This window comes from Falco peregrinus, chromosome 16 (assembly GCF_023634155.1).
Source record: "Falco peregrinus isolate bFalPer1 chromosome 16, bFalPer1.pri, whole genome shotgun sequence".
NCBI classification, from domain to species: domain Eukaryota; kingdom Metazoa; phylum Chordata; class Aves; order Falconiformes; family Falconidae; genus Falco; species Falco peregrinus.
Window position 1 is genome coordinate 2492955 of NC_073736.1, and position 18133 is coordinate 2511087.

General features: G+C 50.6%; 1 protein-coding gene and 1 non-coding gene across 3 annotated transcripts; one reads left to right on the forward strand and one right to left on the reverse strand.

Annotated features, from left to right (window-relative positions):
- Positions 1–925: 925 nt before the first annotated feature.
- On the forward strand, positions 926–12287 carry LOC101919551 (uncharacterized). Of its 2 annotated transcripts, none has more exons than XR_008749954.1 (5): positions 926–1660; positions 3622–3802; positions 5548–5797; positions 7539–10478; positions 11377–12287. It is a non-coding gene; the product is annotated as an uncharacterized LOC101919551 (transcript). The 2 variants fall into 2 exon arrangements; XR_008749953.1 differs by having other exon boundaries at positions 926–1210; positions 3616–3802.
- SLC16A4 (solute carrier family 16 member 4) lies at positions 5992–17209 on the reverse strand. The gene is given in 11 exon segments (XM_005239700.4): positions 5992–6347; positions 10512–10605; positions 11374–11585; positions 12897–13445; positions 13968–14100; positions 14102–14130; positions 14614–14713; positions 14715–14758; positions 15447–15579; positions 16455–16556; positions 17072–17209. Coding segments are annotated over 11 exon segments (1620 nt in total). The 5' UTR covers positions 17141–17209; the 3' UTR covers positions 5992–6192.
- Positions 17210–18133: the final 924 nt, after the last annotated feature.

An 18133-nucleotide genomic window follows, 5' to 3' on the forward strand; every position in this document is an offset into this window, starting at 1 on the left:
CGTGGGCACGGCACCCTCGGGTGCTCCAGCCTGGAGCCCCCTGCTGCTGCTAGCCTGGCCAGAGGTTTGGTGCAGGATAAACTCCTGAACCCCCCCGAGCTGCTGCCGTTGAGGCTTGCAGGGTGGGCACGGCGAGGAAGGGGACCTCGTTGTTTCTGGTGCTGCTCCTCTTGGGTGGATGAATCCAAGATGCCATGTTTCACCTCCACCAGCTCAGCTTTCTGCTCTTGCTAAGGCGTACCGGCATGGGTGCGTTCCTGGCTGGCAGGTATCTTTTAAGAATTGTTTTTGCTCTTCCTCATCGCACGCAGGCTGGTGTCCCAGCAGCAGGTTGAGGCTGGCAGAGCCTGGTCCTCGATAACCCCATCCCTGCAACCATCCTTGTCTCAGCCAGCGTGGCTGTCGCTCCCTTTCCCTGCTTGGGCAAAGGCTGGAGGGGTTGGAGACCGATTTATTGGTGCTGTATTAGTCACCGAGGCATTGCAGAGACACTCGCTGCCTCTCCCGAAGCAGAGTGCAATCCGTGCCCTGTCTTGCCCACATGAGAAATATTGGTAGGGGAAAGTTTTGCAAAAGCTCGGTGGTGACTTCAGAGGCAAAGTCTGTATCGCTTTGGAAGTGGAGACTTTGACCCATGAATTGCTTCTGAAATTGTCCGTGGCTGTGAGCAAGAGCTCCCATCTTTGTGGTTACTGCAGGCTGGAAAGCTTTTCTGTCAGGATCTCTTAGCTCAAGCTAAAACTTCTGGCTTTGCCAACATCTGGTTTAAGGGTTTTTTTTGTTAGGGTAGCTGATAACTTCCCATCCGCTTCAATGAAAACAGTTACACTACCTTTAAAGATGGGTTTGTTTTTGAAAAAAAAAACCAAAAAAAACCAACCAACCAACCAACCCAAACCTCTCCACCTCCTGGGAAGGCTTTCATCTCCCTGGAAGTGAAACTTTTTAATTCAGGCTTTGCTGAGTTTCAGCGGGCAAACACGGCTGTGGGACATGTTCCAGGCAGGGAGGGAAGCAAGCACCAAAACAAGCCGGGCGTCCCTGTTATCAGCATGCGTAAGGGCAAGTAAACAGCCGAAACCGCACATGGTATCTGCCAAACAAGCGGCTGGAGGAAGAACAGCCTTGTTTCCTGTTGCTGGAAGGCCGGGTTGTCATATCCTTACCCAGCTATTTTAAATTGCTTTTTGTTTGCTTCCTGCGGCTTAAGGTAAAAGCAGAAACCTGAGGAGCGCTGGTGGCTGGTGCGTCCCGTCCGGGCTGCGCTGTGTGGCACAGCCCAAGGACCAGACCTGTGCCTGCTGCAGTCATCCAAAAGCTTCTCCTTCTGCTTTAAAATCTGAATTACGGAGCTGCCCCCCTCGCCCTGTCTTGAGCGTGTTGCAGCGCTGGGGTTTCTCGTCGTGTCACCTTTGGCGCGAGGTCTGGCAGTGGTTTTGTGCAGGAAGCGACTGAGGTGCTGAGAAAGGGTCGACGTGAGATCCCGGGTGATGGGTTAAACCCAAAATTTTTTGCCCCTCTACCGGTGTCGGACCTCCGAGGGGCTGCGTGGCTCCTGGCTGGCTCCAGCACATTGGAGCCAGGAGTGAAACGGTCCCTTTCCAGCATGGGAATGGGATTTTATTGCGAGAAAAGGATTGTCCCTTCTTATATGATAAATGTCAGGATCAATTTTCTATGTGTTCAGTGCCTGGATTTATCTGTTGTTGGCATCTGAGCAGAGCGGTGGGGAAGTCCCAGCTTTGGTTATTGGTAGATTTTTATTATTTATTTTTTTTTATCGAGGAGAGACTCTGACCATGGAGAGCACGAGGCAGGGAGAGGTTTATTTTCTGTACTGAGCAAGGGCTAAATCCACTTCTTAAAATATCTGCCCTGACTTTCCGTCACCCAAAGCAGGTTCCCGCAGGTACAGGGCAAGGAAGGGGAGCGTGCAAATAAAATATATTATTATTTAATACAGTACGATGACTGTATTAAATAATAATATAAAATAATTCCAGGGTGAGGGAAGGACTTGGGTGGCGTGCTTCTCCGATTGCACCGACTTCCGTGGCTTTGATGGACCCGAGCTGAGTCTTAGCAGCTTTTTATCCTGGCTTGTGTAAACTCGGTTGCAGTGGGGATTAAGATGCAGCAGGTGCCCATCCCGTAAATCAGCCCTGCCGAAATCCCTGGCACGGGTGCTGGGAGCGGGTCCCGGCAGGCGAGAGGGGGACACCAGGCTCTTCTGGGCACGGCTGGGATGGAAGCAAAGTCCCCACGCTCCGGGGTGACTGCTGGCTCCCTTTCTGGCCGGAGCTCCAGGATTATACCTGGGAATAAATCACTGAATAATGAGGGAAAAGCATTTCCCCCGCCCCGCAGCGCCTGGGAAGGGTGGCCGCCTGGCAGCAGGGTTGTTTGGATGAAACAAACCCAGGAGTGACTAATCCTTAACTGCAGCAGCGTGTGCTGCCGTGCCTTGGAGAAGCCAATTCCACATTTTCTTCTTGCTTTCTTCATCTTTCGGTGCTAAAATTAATCAGGATTCGGGGTAACGGTCCCCCATCCATCGGTACTCAGAAAACTGTTTATCTGAATGAAGTGTTTTGTTGTTTGTTTTTTTGTTGTTTTTTTTTCTTCAGAGTTACTTGGGGTGTTGTGCCAGGTTTCAGGGAAAACTGGAGGCTGTTTCCTTGGGCTTTGTGCAAAAGCCTTTTGTCACTCGGGTGCTTCACCAGCGTGTGCTGGGAGCCTGCATGTCACTGTGCCGTGCCACTGTATCTTTTGGAGAGATCCTTAGCATTTGGTTTCTCTGCCCCGTTTTCCTGGCATGAATTTTAGAAGGTTTTTGAACCCACAGATCTTTTAGAATGCTTCCAAACCCGATTTCTCATGGAGATACAGGTGCAGTGCCGCCTGCCATAGCGCGTTACCCCGGGCATCACGCAGGCACAGAAGGAGCTTGGGGCAGGAAAAGGTTACGCCGAGTGACTCAGCACGGAGTGCTGAGGTTGTCGTTAGTGTTACAATATTTTTCTTATTTCTTGTGAGTTCAATTATTTTCTTGGGAAGATCTCTAGGAGGTTGTTAGCAGTTTCTTTCCCACGCAAGGTGCAGAGATGATGCTGGAGAGGTGCACATGGGTTGGAAAGCCCGAGGGGATCCAGTCCTCTGCTGTTGGGCTGCTGCTTTCCCAGGACCAGGGAGGGCTGGGAGGACACCGCATTTAAGCAAAGTGTTTTTCATGCTGCAAATCATATTAAGCCATTGCTGCTCATTTTCCCTACCCTGTGTCCTATGGTTGAGCGAGGGAACGGGCACGAAGGGGATTTGCTGGTCAGCCTAAGAGGTGACAGCTTTTAAACTCGTTTGCGTCCCAGCAAACCCTGGTTTTGTGTTTATCCAAACAGCACATGATGCTCTTTTGCTATGCAAAACTGGCTTTATGAAGTTATTTGCAAGATGACTTCAATGGGACAGAAAAGTCTTCCTCCGGGCAGGTGTTCCCATCGTCACAGCCGTTTGTTTCTCTAACGTGTGTGTTGCGTGTATTTTGCAAGTAAATAAATGCCTTTAGTTTTCAGAGCTGCGAGGAGAACTAAAGCATCTGTTCTGTGCTTGCCTTCTCAGCAAAAGCTGCGAGAGGAGAGAAGGGTCCTGGCTGGCAGACGTTGTCCTGAGCCTGCTCGGTTGCAAAGACAAAGGCTTGAAGACACTTTTCCCACCTCCCAGCCCGACGGCAGGACTGTGCAGGGCAGCTGGGAGGAGTTCCTCGTTGTGGGGACCGGTTTCCTCGACCTCTTTTGATAGACAAGAGGTAATTTGGGCTAGGGATTAATTATTCCTGTGCAAAATTATTTTGGGGGGCAAATAAAGGCTGGTGGTGCCCATCCATGGGGTAAGGTGCTGTGGGAAGTGGGAGCTCAGCTATTTGCTTGCAGAAGGCAAGAGGGGGTACAGCGGGAAACCAATTTCTTTAAATAAGGTAAAGAATTGGTGGGATGTGTTAGCCTGGTGGAGAGGACAGGGGAGGACTCTCCTCCTCAAAAACCTGGAGGTTTGGAAGGGAGCCTGTTTGTTGGAGCAGATGGGATGGGAGGTGTGGACACCGCATCCCACTGCAACTCGTTTCTTGGTGGCAAAATGGGGGAAGATGTAACAGGGCTGGTGCTGAAAGGCGGATGGTGTTGAGCAGAGTGGCTTTATTTACAGGGAGAGGCAGAGATCAGAGCATGGAGATAGGTGCTATAAATCGTGTGGAGCAAGAGCAGTGGGACGAAGCTGTGGTGTATTGGCTGCTCTTCATCCCCACATTGCTTTAGTCGCTGGGTCTCACGCTGTTAATAGTGAAAATCACTGCTGAGCTCAAATACCTGTTAAAAAGATGCAGAATAAGAGGGGAGTTTAAGCTTTTTGGGTTGGAAAACCTGAAGCCCGGTGTTCCTAACAGTTCCTGTTAGGACAGCAAAGCAACGCTGCTGGTCGTCTTTAAGTTGTTCAGCAGGAGAGCGATGAACTGTAACTTTTCAAGAGGTGAAAACCCAAATTTGCAAATAAAAGCTTCATCCCTGCTACCGAAGGTCTCAGCTGAAGGCTTCGTGTGGGACTGGCTTAAGCCAAATCACACCGTGCCCACTCGCCCCTCTCCAACTCCCAGTGCTTTAAACGCTTCTTAAATTGTCGTCTTATCCTTAATCCCCAGTGGCTCAGAAAATAACCCACTGGAGATCCTCTGGTGGGTACAGATACTAACGGGTACAGATACTAACTGGTACAGCTGACGGGCATACTGTGCGTGATGTGGTGTAAAAGGACAACTTGGGAAGCGCTGGCTGCCCGCGGATTCCCGCAGGAGTTCAGACCGTGAATTAGCACCTGAAAAATTAACCATTTTGTAGCTCTGATGTTGCCCATCTACTGCAAATTCAAGGCTAAATTTTCCCCTTGTTTAAGCAGCTCTAGTTTCTTTGGCGTTGTGTAGTTGTGCAACTGCAGAATTTGACCCGTTATCTGCGAGCAAACTTTCTTGCCTGTGGCAATATTTTAGCTTCTTAATACCGCTGTAATATTTTGTAGCTTTTTATTAAATACAGACCACTTAATTCCGTGCTCGAGATAACCCATTTGACAGTTAGGAGTGTTTCTATAGGGGAAACAACTTGACAGTTTGGTATTTTTAAAAAAGGGGAGGGGAAAAAAAAAAGTCAGTGCCAGTGGCTGGGATGGTTGCATGTAAACCCCTTATCGTATGCCAGATCCATGTAATAATTTAAAATACCTGGTGATAATGCAAAAAATTGCGATCTCGCTACTGACAAGAGGATCAAAGGAACAGTGTTCCACGTTGCCCATCCGGATTAAATCCGTAGGGTGCTGGTTGAACACAGGCTCAGCGGTGCTGCCTACCTCTGGAAGCTGTCTTTGTGCGTTCGTGGAACCCCAGGGGATTGCTGGGTGGTTGGGAGGGTGGGGAGGAGGGGAGAGGAGCCTGAGAGCTGGGTCTGATCTTGCAACTTGCTGGGTTGTGGTACTGGCTTTAATTAGAATTGGGTTTGCTTCCAGGTCCTCTGTGCTGTGGCAAATAACACCGTGCCTGGGAGAGTGAGTGGCCGTGCTGCAGCATCCTTCTCGCAGAAAAAGAGGCTTTGGTGGAACGGCTGGATCCTCACGGAAGTTTAATCCTTATCTCCCTGTACTGCCTCTGTCCTCGCATCCCTCCCGGGGGCTAATTATTTATATCCGAATAGAATAAGCTAAAACCTCCTGCTGGGGTTTGGCACTTTGGAGGTCCTGGGCTGCCTGGTGCCAAGAGGTGAGTCAGCTTTGCTCTCTGGGGGGATGGGGGGGCCGGGGGGGCTCTGCCGCTGCGATGCCGAGCTGGCAGACTCGGATACAGGTACAGGCTGGGGTACAGAAAGACACGGCTCAGGAGCAGAGTTGAAGGGAAGCCCACGTCCGTTGGGGCTGCAGGACTTCTTTTGTCCCATCAAATAATGCTTTACACTGTGTATTTCTCAGATGGCTTTAATCACGCGTGCAGGAGAAATAATCTAGATATGCAAACTGTGAATCTGTCATCTAAAAATCCCTATTTTCATTTTTGCTGCTGTTCGTGTTTCCCAGTACAGCAGGTCTGTGCTGGCGATCGCTTTCGAACCACAGATGCAGCCAAAGAGCATCCTTTAAGATTTCTACTGAGGAATTGCTTCAGCCGAGCCTGGGGCCATTGCTCAGGTTGGCTTTTTTTAGCTTCCATTTCTGGGCTGAAGGCTCAAAGAAGAAAGAAATAGGTGAGACGAGAGCACAGGCTCCAGCGAAGAGGAAAGAGCAGACATATGTCTGCGTGTAGTCATACAGCCACCCTGCAGGAGAAAAGATTGTTATTAAAGCTGTTGGATTTTTCTCACTGAAAAAAAAAAAATATATATCTTTTGGGGAGGTGGGCGGGAAGCAAAGGATGTGTGTTCTCATTTAAGAATTCCTCGGGTATTTTCTTTGAATTATCTTAAGCTCTCGTATGCCTGCCGCTGTGCAGCATTTATGTGGATGCTTTGGGCCGTTGCCGTTGGTGCAACAGGCAGACTTGGAGGTCGTTCTTCCCAGAGCTAAATTCTCCTGATCCGTATAGCGGACACGGGTCTTAATTTTGATTGATTTAATCCCTGGCTCTTTTTCCTGTTTAAATAAGTGGGCCAAAAGTAGCTGCTGCGGCAGATGGGAGATCCCGTTGGGCTAATGAGATGACTTGCATGTGTTGGTGTTTGCAACATCTGGGCTGCAAACTCCAGATTCTCCAGCATCGCCTTCTCGTGAGCAGCCCCAATTTAATACAACTGTCTAAAGTGAGAGATCCCGGGCCAGGAGCTGGAAGCAAACTCACTTAAAAGTAACTTTGTGAGCACTTAAAAGGAAAACCTACATTCCATAAAGGCTCTGGAATCTGCAAGGAGAGCAGGTCACCTTTTAAAATGACCTTGAAGTGTTTTGTTTAGTTATGGCATAACATCTCGTGGCTAGACAATAATTTTCAAAGCGGGTGATTCATCCATTTGAATCTAAAAGATACAAAGCCACGGGAGTTGCTGCTGCACGTAATAAAAACCTTAATTTACTCCCAAATCTGGCACGGGATGGTGGGTATCTGGGGTGGGTTTGCAGCTGAGCCAGATCTTCTGCTGGCATAAACTGGAATTCCTCCGTGAACTTGCACCATCTGGCCCAAATTTGGAATTCTTAAGAGCAGCTGTGGTTAGGAGGGGGGATAACGTGGTCCCCGAAGATGCCGGTCTCGCTGCGTGGGAGCAGAGCTGCCGCTGTTCCCTGCGAGCTCTGGGTTGGGAAAGGAACAGGGCTGGTAACGTGGGGGGGTCTGTGACAAAGCGGAGGGGGTGACATTCCCTTGCTGTAGATTTACGTTGCAGCAGGAAGGTTTTATAAAACAGAGGGAAAGCTGCGGGCTGCTTTGCTCTGCCCCGCTTCCAGTTTCTGTTGGCTCGTGTCTTTCTCAGGGGTGTTTCAGCTCTGTTGTTTTTTTTATTTTTTTTTTCCCTCAGGGATAGTGTAAGCCACAGTGCAGGCAAGGATGGAGCGCGCTGTTGGAAAGGAGGATCCCGTGGTGCCGGACTTGGTGACGTGGATGGCTCTCCTGGGACCCGTAGGTTTTTGTGGAGTGGTTTATTCTCCAAGGTGGGATCTTGTTCCCACCAAGGTGGGATCTGTTCCTGCTGTCTGAAAGTTTCTGGGATTTGGACAGGAGCAGGGATGCTAACACAGTCGTTTGTAAGGTCTGTAGGACAGAGTGCTCCAGTTGAGCTCTGATTTATTTAACTTATTTATTAAATATCCTTAGGGTATTTTTTAATTTTTCTAGGTTTTTTTAGCACTGAAAGACCAGCCTTGCCTCCTCGCTGGCAGCACAGCGACCACCTTCCACTGCATCACACCCCAGCCTTTTAAAGTGCTTTTAAAGCACAGTGTCTGTGCCCCCACTTCTCACCCTCCAAAAAAAAAATAAAATCATTGTTGCTGCAGAAGCTGAATTGGAAGCTCATGGTGTGCAAACTTCAGCGGAGCAGCAGTTTTGTAAGCAACGCTGGTAAATCCCTGAGTGTTCCGCACTAACTGTCCACGGCGCACACTGGTGCTGCAGGCTGCGGTCAGGCTGTTTGAATTGTGTTGCCTGTCCGTAATCGAGCGTTTTGCATATTCCTGACACGCTAATTAGCAGCACCTAGTGTGAGGATTGCAGGTAAAATTTAGATGAGAGCGTCGAAGTCCGTGTACCAGCAGAGCTTTCAAACCACTGCGTCCTCTCCCCCTTCACCACCCAGATCTGCCGGGGCTGGCGTTTGCGCCCTGGCTGCTGGAATCTGGTTTGTAATTTTGGATTACGTCGTTGGTTCGATTTCTTTTGCAGTCTGAGCGACTGATTTGTGCTGCTTATGGAAGTCGAAGGGACTCTTCTCTCCTTAGCTTGCTGATGGCTTGCTGAAATAGTGTTTATTCTGTCTTGTTCTGGTTTGGGTGAGGTTTTTTCTCAGCGTGGCAGAAGCACCCAGCAGTGCTGGCAGGTGAGGAGCTGTGAAGGAACCTTCAAACTTGTCACCCTGGGCTTTGGGTCGGGCCATCTGCCTCTGGATTGAAGGGATTTTAGTTAAACAGATTTGCAGGTAAGTCACCTTTTCATTCCATTGTGGTCAGGCTTTGTTCTAGTACGCAAAATAAGCATTTTTAACCTTTGCAGTTCTCATTGTTGGGTTTCGCTGCATAAAAATCCTGGAGTTTTATAAAATTGTAATTAAGTCAAGGTTTTGGGGAGGCCAGCAGCAGTCAGAGGCACTGAACCCCAGGGTCTCACACGGCATTGGGATCTTGTTCCGTATTTTGAAAGGAGCTGGTGCGTTTGGACACTTGGGGTAATCAGTAGGTTATGGTCACATTTGGTTTTCACGCTTAGGACAGCTGTATTGGAAGAGAAAACTGCAGAATTTATCTGGGATCACAAACCTCGATCCTGAACTCGGAATCGTTTCCCTCTCACTCTGCCCTACAGTGAGACGGATCCGACGGAGTTTTGCTTCTTGGCTTTGCGTGGCCTTTGTTTATCCCACCAGGATTAAGAAGACCGATTTCTGTCTAAGGCTTTTTGCAGGAAACCTGCTTGCTTCACAAAACTCAGAGGCGTTTGCGTGGCAAGGGGACTAGCGCTGGCAGAAAGCAAACGGCTTCCAATTAGCGAAAATATATCGGAAGCGGATGAAAGTCTAACCACTATCTCAGCATACGTGATGCATGGAGAAGAGGTAGCCAAGTTCTTTAGCTCTCTTCAAACTGGATTTTACTGTGTCAGGGGATTTACTGCGGTGGGGGTGTTGCTTTCTGGTGGATGTCTGTCTTCTATCAGTAGAAGAGATCGTGTCCCCTGTAGGGCATCTATCACCGTCACAGCGTAAAGCACCCTGTCAATGAAACGCTTTGGTTGCTCGAAATTGCATCCATATACAGTGTTTTACCAACCTAGAAATATCGATTGGGGAAATCAATTTTCCCCCGTGCTCGTGGTACAGCAGCATCGCTAAAACTTTGCATGGAGCTGGTGTTTGCAGAATCCTTGGGAGCTTCGAGCAAAGCACCCCTGCAGGCGTGGGGCAGCGGAGGGCACGGAGCAATAAAAGCTGGCAACTTGTTCTTAATTTATTCAGGCTACATTTGCTAGGTGGGTGATGGGGCGTTGTTCACGCTGGTGTTTGACCTTGCGGCTTTTTCTAGTTTGTTTGCACCATGAGGACCTAGGAAGAGCTCCAGTCCTGTTTCCAGCAGTGAGGTATGGCTAAAGGGACAGCAGGGAAGGAAAAGCTTTGTCCTGGCCAAGATGGTTTACGAAAACAAGTCCCTTGCTCATAAGCAGAGACTGAAGACTGACTTCTAAGCGCTTGAAATCTGCCAGATACTCAAGACTGCCTTGGTTTTCTGGCAGAGAAAGAGGAGGAAAGGCTGTTTGTCCTCCTTATCTCTGGGCCCAGGAGCTCCTGGGGCTGAGCTGTGTAATCTTCTTCAACAACGAGATTACTGAGGCTTTTCCTTATATTTCAGTGTCTCTGCTTGGTGGGACTGCTGCTGAGCCTGTCCTTGGCCGTACCTGCCTCCCCCTGTCTCCCCTCCAGTCCCTCTGTTCCGGGTTCAGTGCTGTAACGCCCCATTTGGGGTAAAATCCACGGTAAACGTGGTCGTTGCTCTTCTGCTGTGGTCAGGGTTAAGAGGTGCCCCTGGGGTTTAGCTGCCTTTTATCCATGCAGCTGTTTTCCAAGCTGCTAGTTGTGTTTTGCAAATTCACGAGACAAATATTGCCTGTCTGTAAAGATAAATTGCTGCAAATTGAAATATGTTTGTTGGTTTGGTTTTTTTTTTCCCACTTGGACAGAAAAACCATCCTTGGAATGCATATGGGCAGGAGAATGAACCAGCCACGGTTTATCCCTGGATGCGTGCAGTGGGTATATATTATATATAACTTTTAAAAGAATTACCTGCTAGTGGAGGGCCGCCGACGGCTGCTATCCCAGCAAAGAAAGCAGCAAACCCCAAGTAGCTGTGGAGTTTTTGCACACCCACAAGATCTACCTGTTCGTCAAACAAAGTGCATCATTATTGATTGAATTCAGGAGAATGTGCAAGCACAAGAGATTGATTTTTTTTTTTTTTTTAATTATTATTATTTACTAAGATTATTTTTTTTTCTCCCCTGGGGAGTTTCCTCTGAAACAACTTTACAGCTGTAGGTCTGATCCAGCCCGGAAACTGCTTGCCTCCTTAAGGCCAGCATAGAAATTACCGGGATGTGAGATGCTTTTCTGCCTTCCAGGGCTTGGGCATCTCCTGAAAGTAGTCATGCTGCTAAGGCTTTGGGGAAGGTATTTTCAACTCCTGAATTATTTCCCAGGAAGAAATGCCAAATTACAACGATGCCTCCTTCTCCGGATCCTGCCATAACCGAGCTGTGCATGTTAAAGATAATTCTGGGATGGGGAGCAGATAGGCTCAACCCTCTGTCTTCACATTAGGCAATGAATGGCTTCATTGTGGCTCCTGTGAGCTGGAGCAGTCTCCTTCGGAAAGGAGGATGTGGAAGGCAATTAGCAGAGCCAGGTCATTAAAAATCTGCAACGAGCTCCCAATGCTTCTGTTGCATCTGGGCCATGGATCCCGGTTGGGAGAGATGTGGGGCTCAGAGTGGGCAGGCTGGGGGGCAGAGCCCTGTCGTGCAGGTCTGCAGCAGCCCCGGGGTATTTAGCCTTCATGAAAGGGGGTTGGGATAATTTTGGAATACTGTGGGAAATGCCACCTACTGCGTCTTTTTTTTTTTTTTTTTTAATGAAATCTCCTACTCACCAGCACAGGGAGGATCAGAGCCATGAAGCCACCGCAGAAGATGGCGAAGGCCACCGCGTAGGTCATGAGCAAGGGGAAGGTGGTGGCCAGAGGACAGAGCAGGTTGGTGATGCCACCCAGGACCAGGTAAGCCACGTGGTAGTGATACTTCTTGGTCCAGTTCTGGTCGGCGACCCAGCCCGAGAGCAGCTGGCTGACAGTCTCTGTGATGCCTGGGGGGAAGAGGAGTTCACTGGAGCCTCAAAGAAGAATTTGTTTTCATTTTTTTTTTTCTCTTTTGCACTGCTCTGCTCTGAAGCGCCTCCCAATTCCACCTGCCGCTCGCTCTAAGAGCGTGACTGCAAAGGGCCGAGGTGCTGGGAAGTTACACGAGAAGGCATTTTTAGCCTGTTGTAAAATTCATACTATTATTTATTTTTTTTCTTTACCTCGGTGCCTGCTGTTGCCAAGTGCCTGTGGGTGCACCAAAGTGGTCTGTAAAAATTCAATTAAGGGCTGTGCACTCAGCAGAAAATTCTGAAATGCCCTTCAGTGAAAATAAGCTCACTGTTTGATCTCTTTTTCAAGATAGAGAAAAAGCAGAATATTGAGCAGAAATATGCTTATGACATTTTAATTTTTATAAAGAAGCAAAGGCGTACAGAAGCCTGGCATTATTTCTAAAGGCTCAGCAAACTTTTGATACTTGGTTATTACATTTCTTGATACATTTTTATGAACTAAAGATCAGAGGAGTGCTCGCTGCCAGCTAATATCTTGCTGACCGCTGTGTCCCTCCTACTCTTAATTCAAAATGTCAGATTCATTGCTGCACTCTCCTTTTGGATGCCTTGACAGCGTACGTCATTTCTAAATATTATACAGCAGTGTAGAAGTAAGATTTATTTTTGTACAATAAAATATTTGATGATGACTGAGGTTGGAGCTGCTTTCTTAATCCAATGCGACTTTAGTGTTAATCCCTGCTTATAATCAGGTATGGGTTTGGGTTTTGGGGGGTTGTAGGTTGTTTTTTTTCTCCCTCTCAGGGGTGAACGTGCCAAATCCAAATAGCTAGATGGAAGTTAATGTTTCCCCCCCCCCCCCCCCCCCCCCCCCCCCCCCACTGAATTTTTCTCTCTCTGCACGCATTCCTGGATCAAATGGGAGGTCTTTGAATGCAGGGTGGCTCCGGATGTCTGTGGCTCGTGGGTTTAAGCAAAGCAGGGACTGTGGTGGGAAGGCTTTAGGAGGACAGATAGCACCTATGTAATTGGAAACGTGTGTGTGTTGGGTGCAGCGATGGGGGATCATGTAGGTTAGGTTGAGAGAACCACCCACCATGTGAGAGCGACTTTGTACATGTACAGAAGGCGACGCTATATATACAGAAGGGGGGCAAGGGCTGCGAGCTAAACCTTTTCCATGAAGATTTATTCTAGGATGTATTTGGGACTATTTCTTGGCAAGATGTGTGTTGCTTTTCTTTTCTGTTTTGGTCTCATTGTAATTATAAATGGGTTGAAAAGATTCTTTTTGCCTACCAGCCACTGAGATGAGGTAAGAGGCATCCATGCTGCTGATGCCCAGCGTCTTGGCTCTTGCTACCAGGTGGAAGATGGGCACAAAGTAAGCCAAGTGGCTGAACAAAAAAGACCACGTGAAAATGCAGAAGACGGGATCCTTCAGTGGGGAGAAGTCGAGGAGAGGCTGTGAATTCTTTTTTTCGGTCGCTGGAAGGGATGGGTGGCTTCTCTTGGCCTTGGTGGCTATTTCTGGTGAGCAGCTGTCCTTGGGCGACTTCTCAAGCCTTCCCAAAGCAGATGTATTTCCTGGACCAGAAACATCTCTGCCATGGGACATCATGAGTCCCTCTGTGGCAGAAAGGTCCTGCGCACTGCGGAGCCGTGTTTGCCCACGAGTGGTTTCATCTAAGCATCCACCGAGGGTGTCTGAATCCTTCTTTGCCATCAAAAACCCACCGTCTTGGTCGTTAGCAGAGCAGCGTTGAGGCGGCTGGGTGCTGATGGGTCGCAGCAGCATGCTGGAAGGCACGAGGTTTAACATGATGCCTCCAAAAATCAGGAGGGTACCTGAGGGAAGAGAGAAGGTGCAATTTCCTTGGGATGCGAGGGGAGAGGCAGTAGGAAATGATCTTTTAGAACAGGGGGTAGTTTGCATTGAACGCGGCGAAAGCTGTGCCGTAAGGAGGAGGTGTGTTACAGGAGCTTTTATTCCTGGTTTTCTAGCGGGAAGCCCCTTCCACACGGATGCATGCAATAAATCCTGAGCTACCCCTGGGATCTGGGAATTTCGTTTGTTTTCCCTCATTAGAAGTCCATTACGCCTGACAGACCTTCCAGGTGGCTTGAAACGGTGCAGTAAAAGTAGGGATTTTCAGTTTTGCTTTTGGCTTCTGAGGTCTCTGTTTTGACTCTGACTTTAATGACTGATGAAGTGTTTAATCATTAACATCATGTCCCCAAACTATCCTAGAGGAGGCAGAGCCGTTCCTCGGTGCATCCAGTTCTAAAAAAGAGCCTCTTACCCTGCCCAGATGTCCTCACACGCCCTTTCAGTGCTGATGAATTTGAGTAAATGGGAGATGCGCTCACCTTGCCAGCCGTAAAAATCGATGAGCAGCTGAGTGAACGGCGCTATCAGAAACGTCAGCCCCATCCCGGAGCGGGCGATGGCATTGGAGAAAGCCAGCCGTGTCCTGCAGCACTTGGCCGTCATCACTGCCGCCCGCCTGGTACAGGCAGGCGAACCCCACACCTGTGGGTAAGGGACAGAAAGAAGATGTTTGTGCCCCAAAAGTGGCTGCTTGGTGTCGTGAGCTCTAGGGATTCAAAGCTGTGCCACCCCAAGCTCGTTGCCTGTGTAGTGGGGCTGCTCGGGGGGGGTTGGTGGCCTGGAAGTGGGGGGGGACTTGCGCTGTTGCAACCGGCAGAAACAAGATTTCATGCATGGTATTTAGTATCTGGGGGTTTTGAGGATGTGTGCTTTTAGCAAGGGATTTTAAAAGGTCAGGATTCATGTTAGGTCCAGGAAAAAAAAAAAAATCAAGGTTAGTTGGGACTAGCATGTTGAAATTGGTATTTTATGCTCCTGAGCACGAAGCTTTGGGGTTTCACACGTCTAGAAAGGAGCGGGGCATGTTTTACTATGAAAGGGTGCCTGGTGTAATGGTAAAGGAGCTGCTTTTACTGGTGGTGCCCAGGAAAATCCCTGCCCGCCCGCGCATCGCAGGCTGCTCACCCAGGAGAAGTCCCATGGAGACGCAGAGGAAGGGGACGCTGGTGGCCAGCGTGCTGAGCAGGCAGCCCCCGCCGACCAAGCCGGCCCCGATGATGGAGGTCGGCCCGCTCGCCCAGCCTCCGGCAGACCACGGCCACGAGCGGGGCTGGAAGGGAGAGGAAGGAGAACATCTCGGGATGAGGGTGGCAAACGCTGCTCTGCAGGGCTTGGGGGCTTGCACGGGGCTCGGTGCATCTGGTGCCCCGGCAAGTGGTCCACATGCCACCGTGGGAGGGAGGGAGTGACAAGAAATTTGGGATGGGCTAATGCTCAGGAGAGCAGCCAAGAGACCTTGCTGGGAGCTCGGGGGACAGGGCAGGGGAAGGAATCGAAGCCCAAACTTTCAGACGTCCTGAGAAAGCTGCATCATCTAGCAAAACTGTGGCCTTGAGGGACAGGGTTTGGTGGTGGGCTTGGCAATGTTAGGGGTTCCTGGCTGGATCTGAGGATCTTAAAGGTCTTTTCCAACCTGCGTGATCCTGTGAGCCTAATGCACTCCATGCTCAGTGACTGCGATCTGCTCAGCAGCTGGCTTGTCGGAGGCGATAATACCGGTGTTAGGGGGAGGTTTTGCTCTGGATGTACGTGATAAACCCGCTACAGCGAGATGTGACACACACGATCCCCATCCTTGCACCACGCTCCCGCTAAGACACGTGTGGGTACCAGCTGTGTCCAGCTTGCAGAGTCTGGGATGGAAATGGGATCCGCAGAGCGTCCTTGGGGCCCTTTATATCAAAGCAAATGGGTTTGAGGTTGAAGTGCTGCCCCAGTCCTTACAGATGCCAGCTCACCTCCGAGGAAGCGCAGGGAGGACATGATGGAGCCGATCCAGCTGACTTGCTCGGAGGAGCCCCCCACCTCCTCTTGGAAAGCCACGAAGAAAATCCCAAAGGTCTTGAGCATCCCTATCACGAGGACGTTGACCTGCATTGGAAGGAGGGGAGATGCCGCAGGGGTCGGGGCAGGAAAAGCTTTTCCTTCTGCTTTTCTTGTGTGGTTAACTTGTTGGGTTGTGGGAGAAACTGACTGGGACACGTTAACTGGGGGGTGGGGGTGGGGGTGGCTCTGGGAGAGTATCAGCAGGGTGGCCTGGCGGTGGCCACGCTGCGGTTTCATTTTAAGGGACTCTTCAAAGCTTTTGTGTGAACTGGGGATGGACATTAGCTGGTGCAGTTTCCCAGGCTTGTCCTGCCACGGGGCCAAAGGACGCTTTGTGTCCTTAATTTTAACTCTGCCTCCTCCATGGTAGCGGGCGGTTAATGATTGGCAGCGCGTTACTTTGGATGGAGTGGGAATGGGGAAAGCTGTCCTGCTCTTCCCAGCTTTCCTAGCTGGGAGATGGCATTGTCTTCGTCACTGCTGGGAGGATGGTGTGTGCTATTAAAGCCTGTAGCATGGAGAAGTAGTGCTTTTAAGTGGTGGCAAGATGCCCGGTCTTCCCGGGAGAGAGCAGCCAAGTGTGCGTGTGCTGCCTGCACCCTGTGCCACTCCTGCAGTCGGTCCCTGGGACCCATCGCAGCTCCGCTCCTCCGCTGCCCCAGGATGCCCTTCCTAAAGGTACGAGACACCCCTCTGGGGCTTGACACCACCGTGGTGCTGTGCACCAGCAGGGAAAGTCACCTTATTGCCATAGGGAAGGTGTGTGTCTGTGCTCGGCCCCCTGTGGAACGGGCGATGGCACTCGGTGCAGCACCCTTAGGCCGGTGGGATCAGCCTGTCCCCTCCTCTCTGTGAGTGGGACTCGAGGTTTTCCATCTGCCCCAGCCGGGAGGGTTCGGTTGGGTCCCTTCTCTGCTTACCAGGAAGAAGTGGAGCACCACTCCCCATGCCCACCCCTCCGTCCACGGCGCCTGGGCTCCTCCCGGCTGCCAGAGCCTCCGGCTCTTCCTCCCTTCTTTCTCCTGGTGAAGAGAATTTCAGAACACGTTAACAACTTGCTCTGTTGCTGTTTCAATTGAAAAACCATTCCCGTGAAGGCATCGCCTGCCTGGGAACCCCTGAGCCTCTTGGCTGTTAACAGGGTGGGCACCGGGATTTTGCATTCAGCTTGTGAGGGTGAGCGAAGCTTTTCCCCACCTTTTTGCCAACAGATGTTAAGTTGCATGTTATCACTGCCTGAAAACAGTTTAATATCCTTTCTCTCTCCCAGCAAATTACTGTAACCACTTCGACTTTAATGCATTTCAAGGGACAAGCACCTTACTGCTGCTCGAGCATCGATAGTTTGGTTGGTTTTGTGCCAGAAGCCAGGGGGGCACCGTCTGTCTGTATCCAGCTTGGAGCTCTTGTGGGAAGTTCTCCCTACCCCATCCTTCCCTGCTGGGCTCCCTTCCATCCTCTCACCCATCCTGTGCAGCGGGAACATCCCGTCTGGCAGCGGCAGGGTTCTGCTGAGGAACCTGAAGCTTTTCCTTACCGCCTTGCTGCTGCATGCCGGAAAATCCGCCCCACAATGGTGGATTGCAAAGAGGAATCGTCTCTTCATTTACTCCAGAGGCTAAATCCCCCCTTCCTGACCTGGCAGCCCGAAGTCTGGTCCTTCACTCCGTGCTGGTGAGGCCAAAGGTGTTTGTCCTTCCCAAGGAGCCCCGAAGCGGCACATGGAGCCCGGCACCACCAGGGCCGGGTGGGCAGAGCCCGTCCTCCTCCGCTACTGGGAGCAAAACCAGGAGTCCCTCCCCTTCCCCAGCCGGCAGCAGGAAACCCAGGGCTTTGGGAGCAGAAATCCTGTTGGGAGGAAAGAGGAGGGGAAGCCTGCGAGGGTTGTAGCTGCAGGCACAGCCCTGGGTCTCGCCAGCCGTTGAGCAGAGCAGTAGGTGGCAATGGTGGACTGAAGCGAAGCCTGGGGCTGCTGGTGGCGGGGAGCGGAGCCCCATCCCTGCCTGTCCTGCCTCTGCTGTGCAGCCCTCGGCCTGGGAAGCGGCGTCATTTAGGAGGGGATAAGTCTGGAAAGCTTTAGGCTTTCCAGCCTGAAGATGCTCAGCAGCTGGAGCAGAGCAGCTCTTGAGCAGAGCTGGTAGTTGAGCAGGATTTGAGTTGGCTCCGCGCCTCTATTGTAAATATGCACAAACTGCCGGGTAAATACAGCCCTCACGCTTCCTCCCCCCCCGTTTCGGTTGACCTGTCACCCCCAACCGCGTTCCTGAGGTCAGATAAAACTGTAGGATGGTGATACCGATCCCTGCTCCCCTCCCCTAGCAGAGGAGGCAATGCTCCATCTTACCGGAGGAGCCCAGGATACATCTGAGCCTACGGAGGAGCTTTCCCTATAGTAGGAATTTCAGTGTGTGCGCGACGCTTTTATTGAAGTGGAATGATTTTTGCAGCGAGTACGGTTTAAGGGCTGGAAGGACGTGGGGGCTGGGGGTGCTGGTGCTGGCAGCAGCATCTGGTGCAGCATCTGCACTGGGAGCTGTCGAATGTCCGGAGCTCCAGCTGCTCCCAGCTCGCAGGGAGCTGTCGGGGAGAGGGGGAGGAG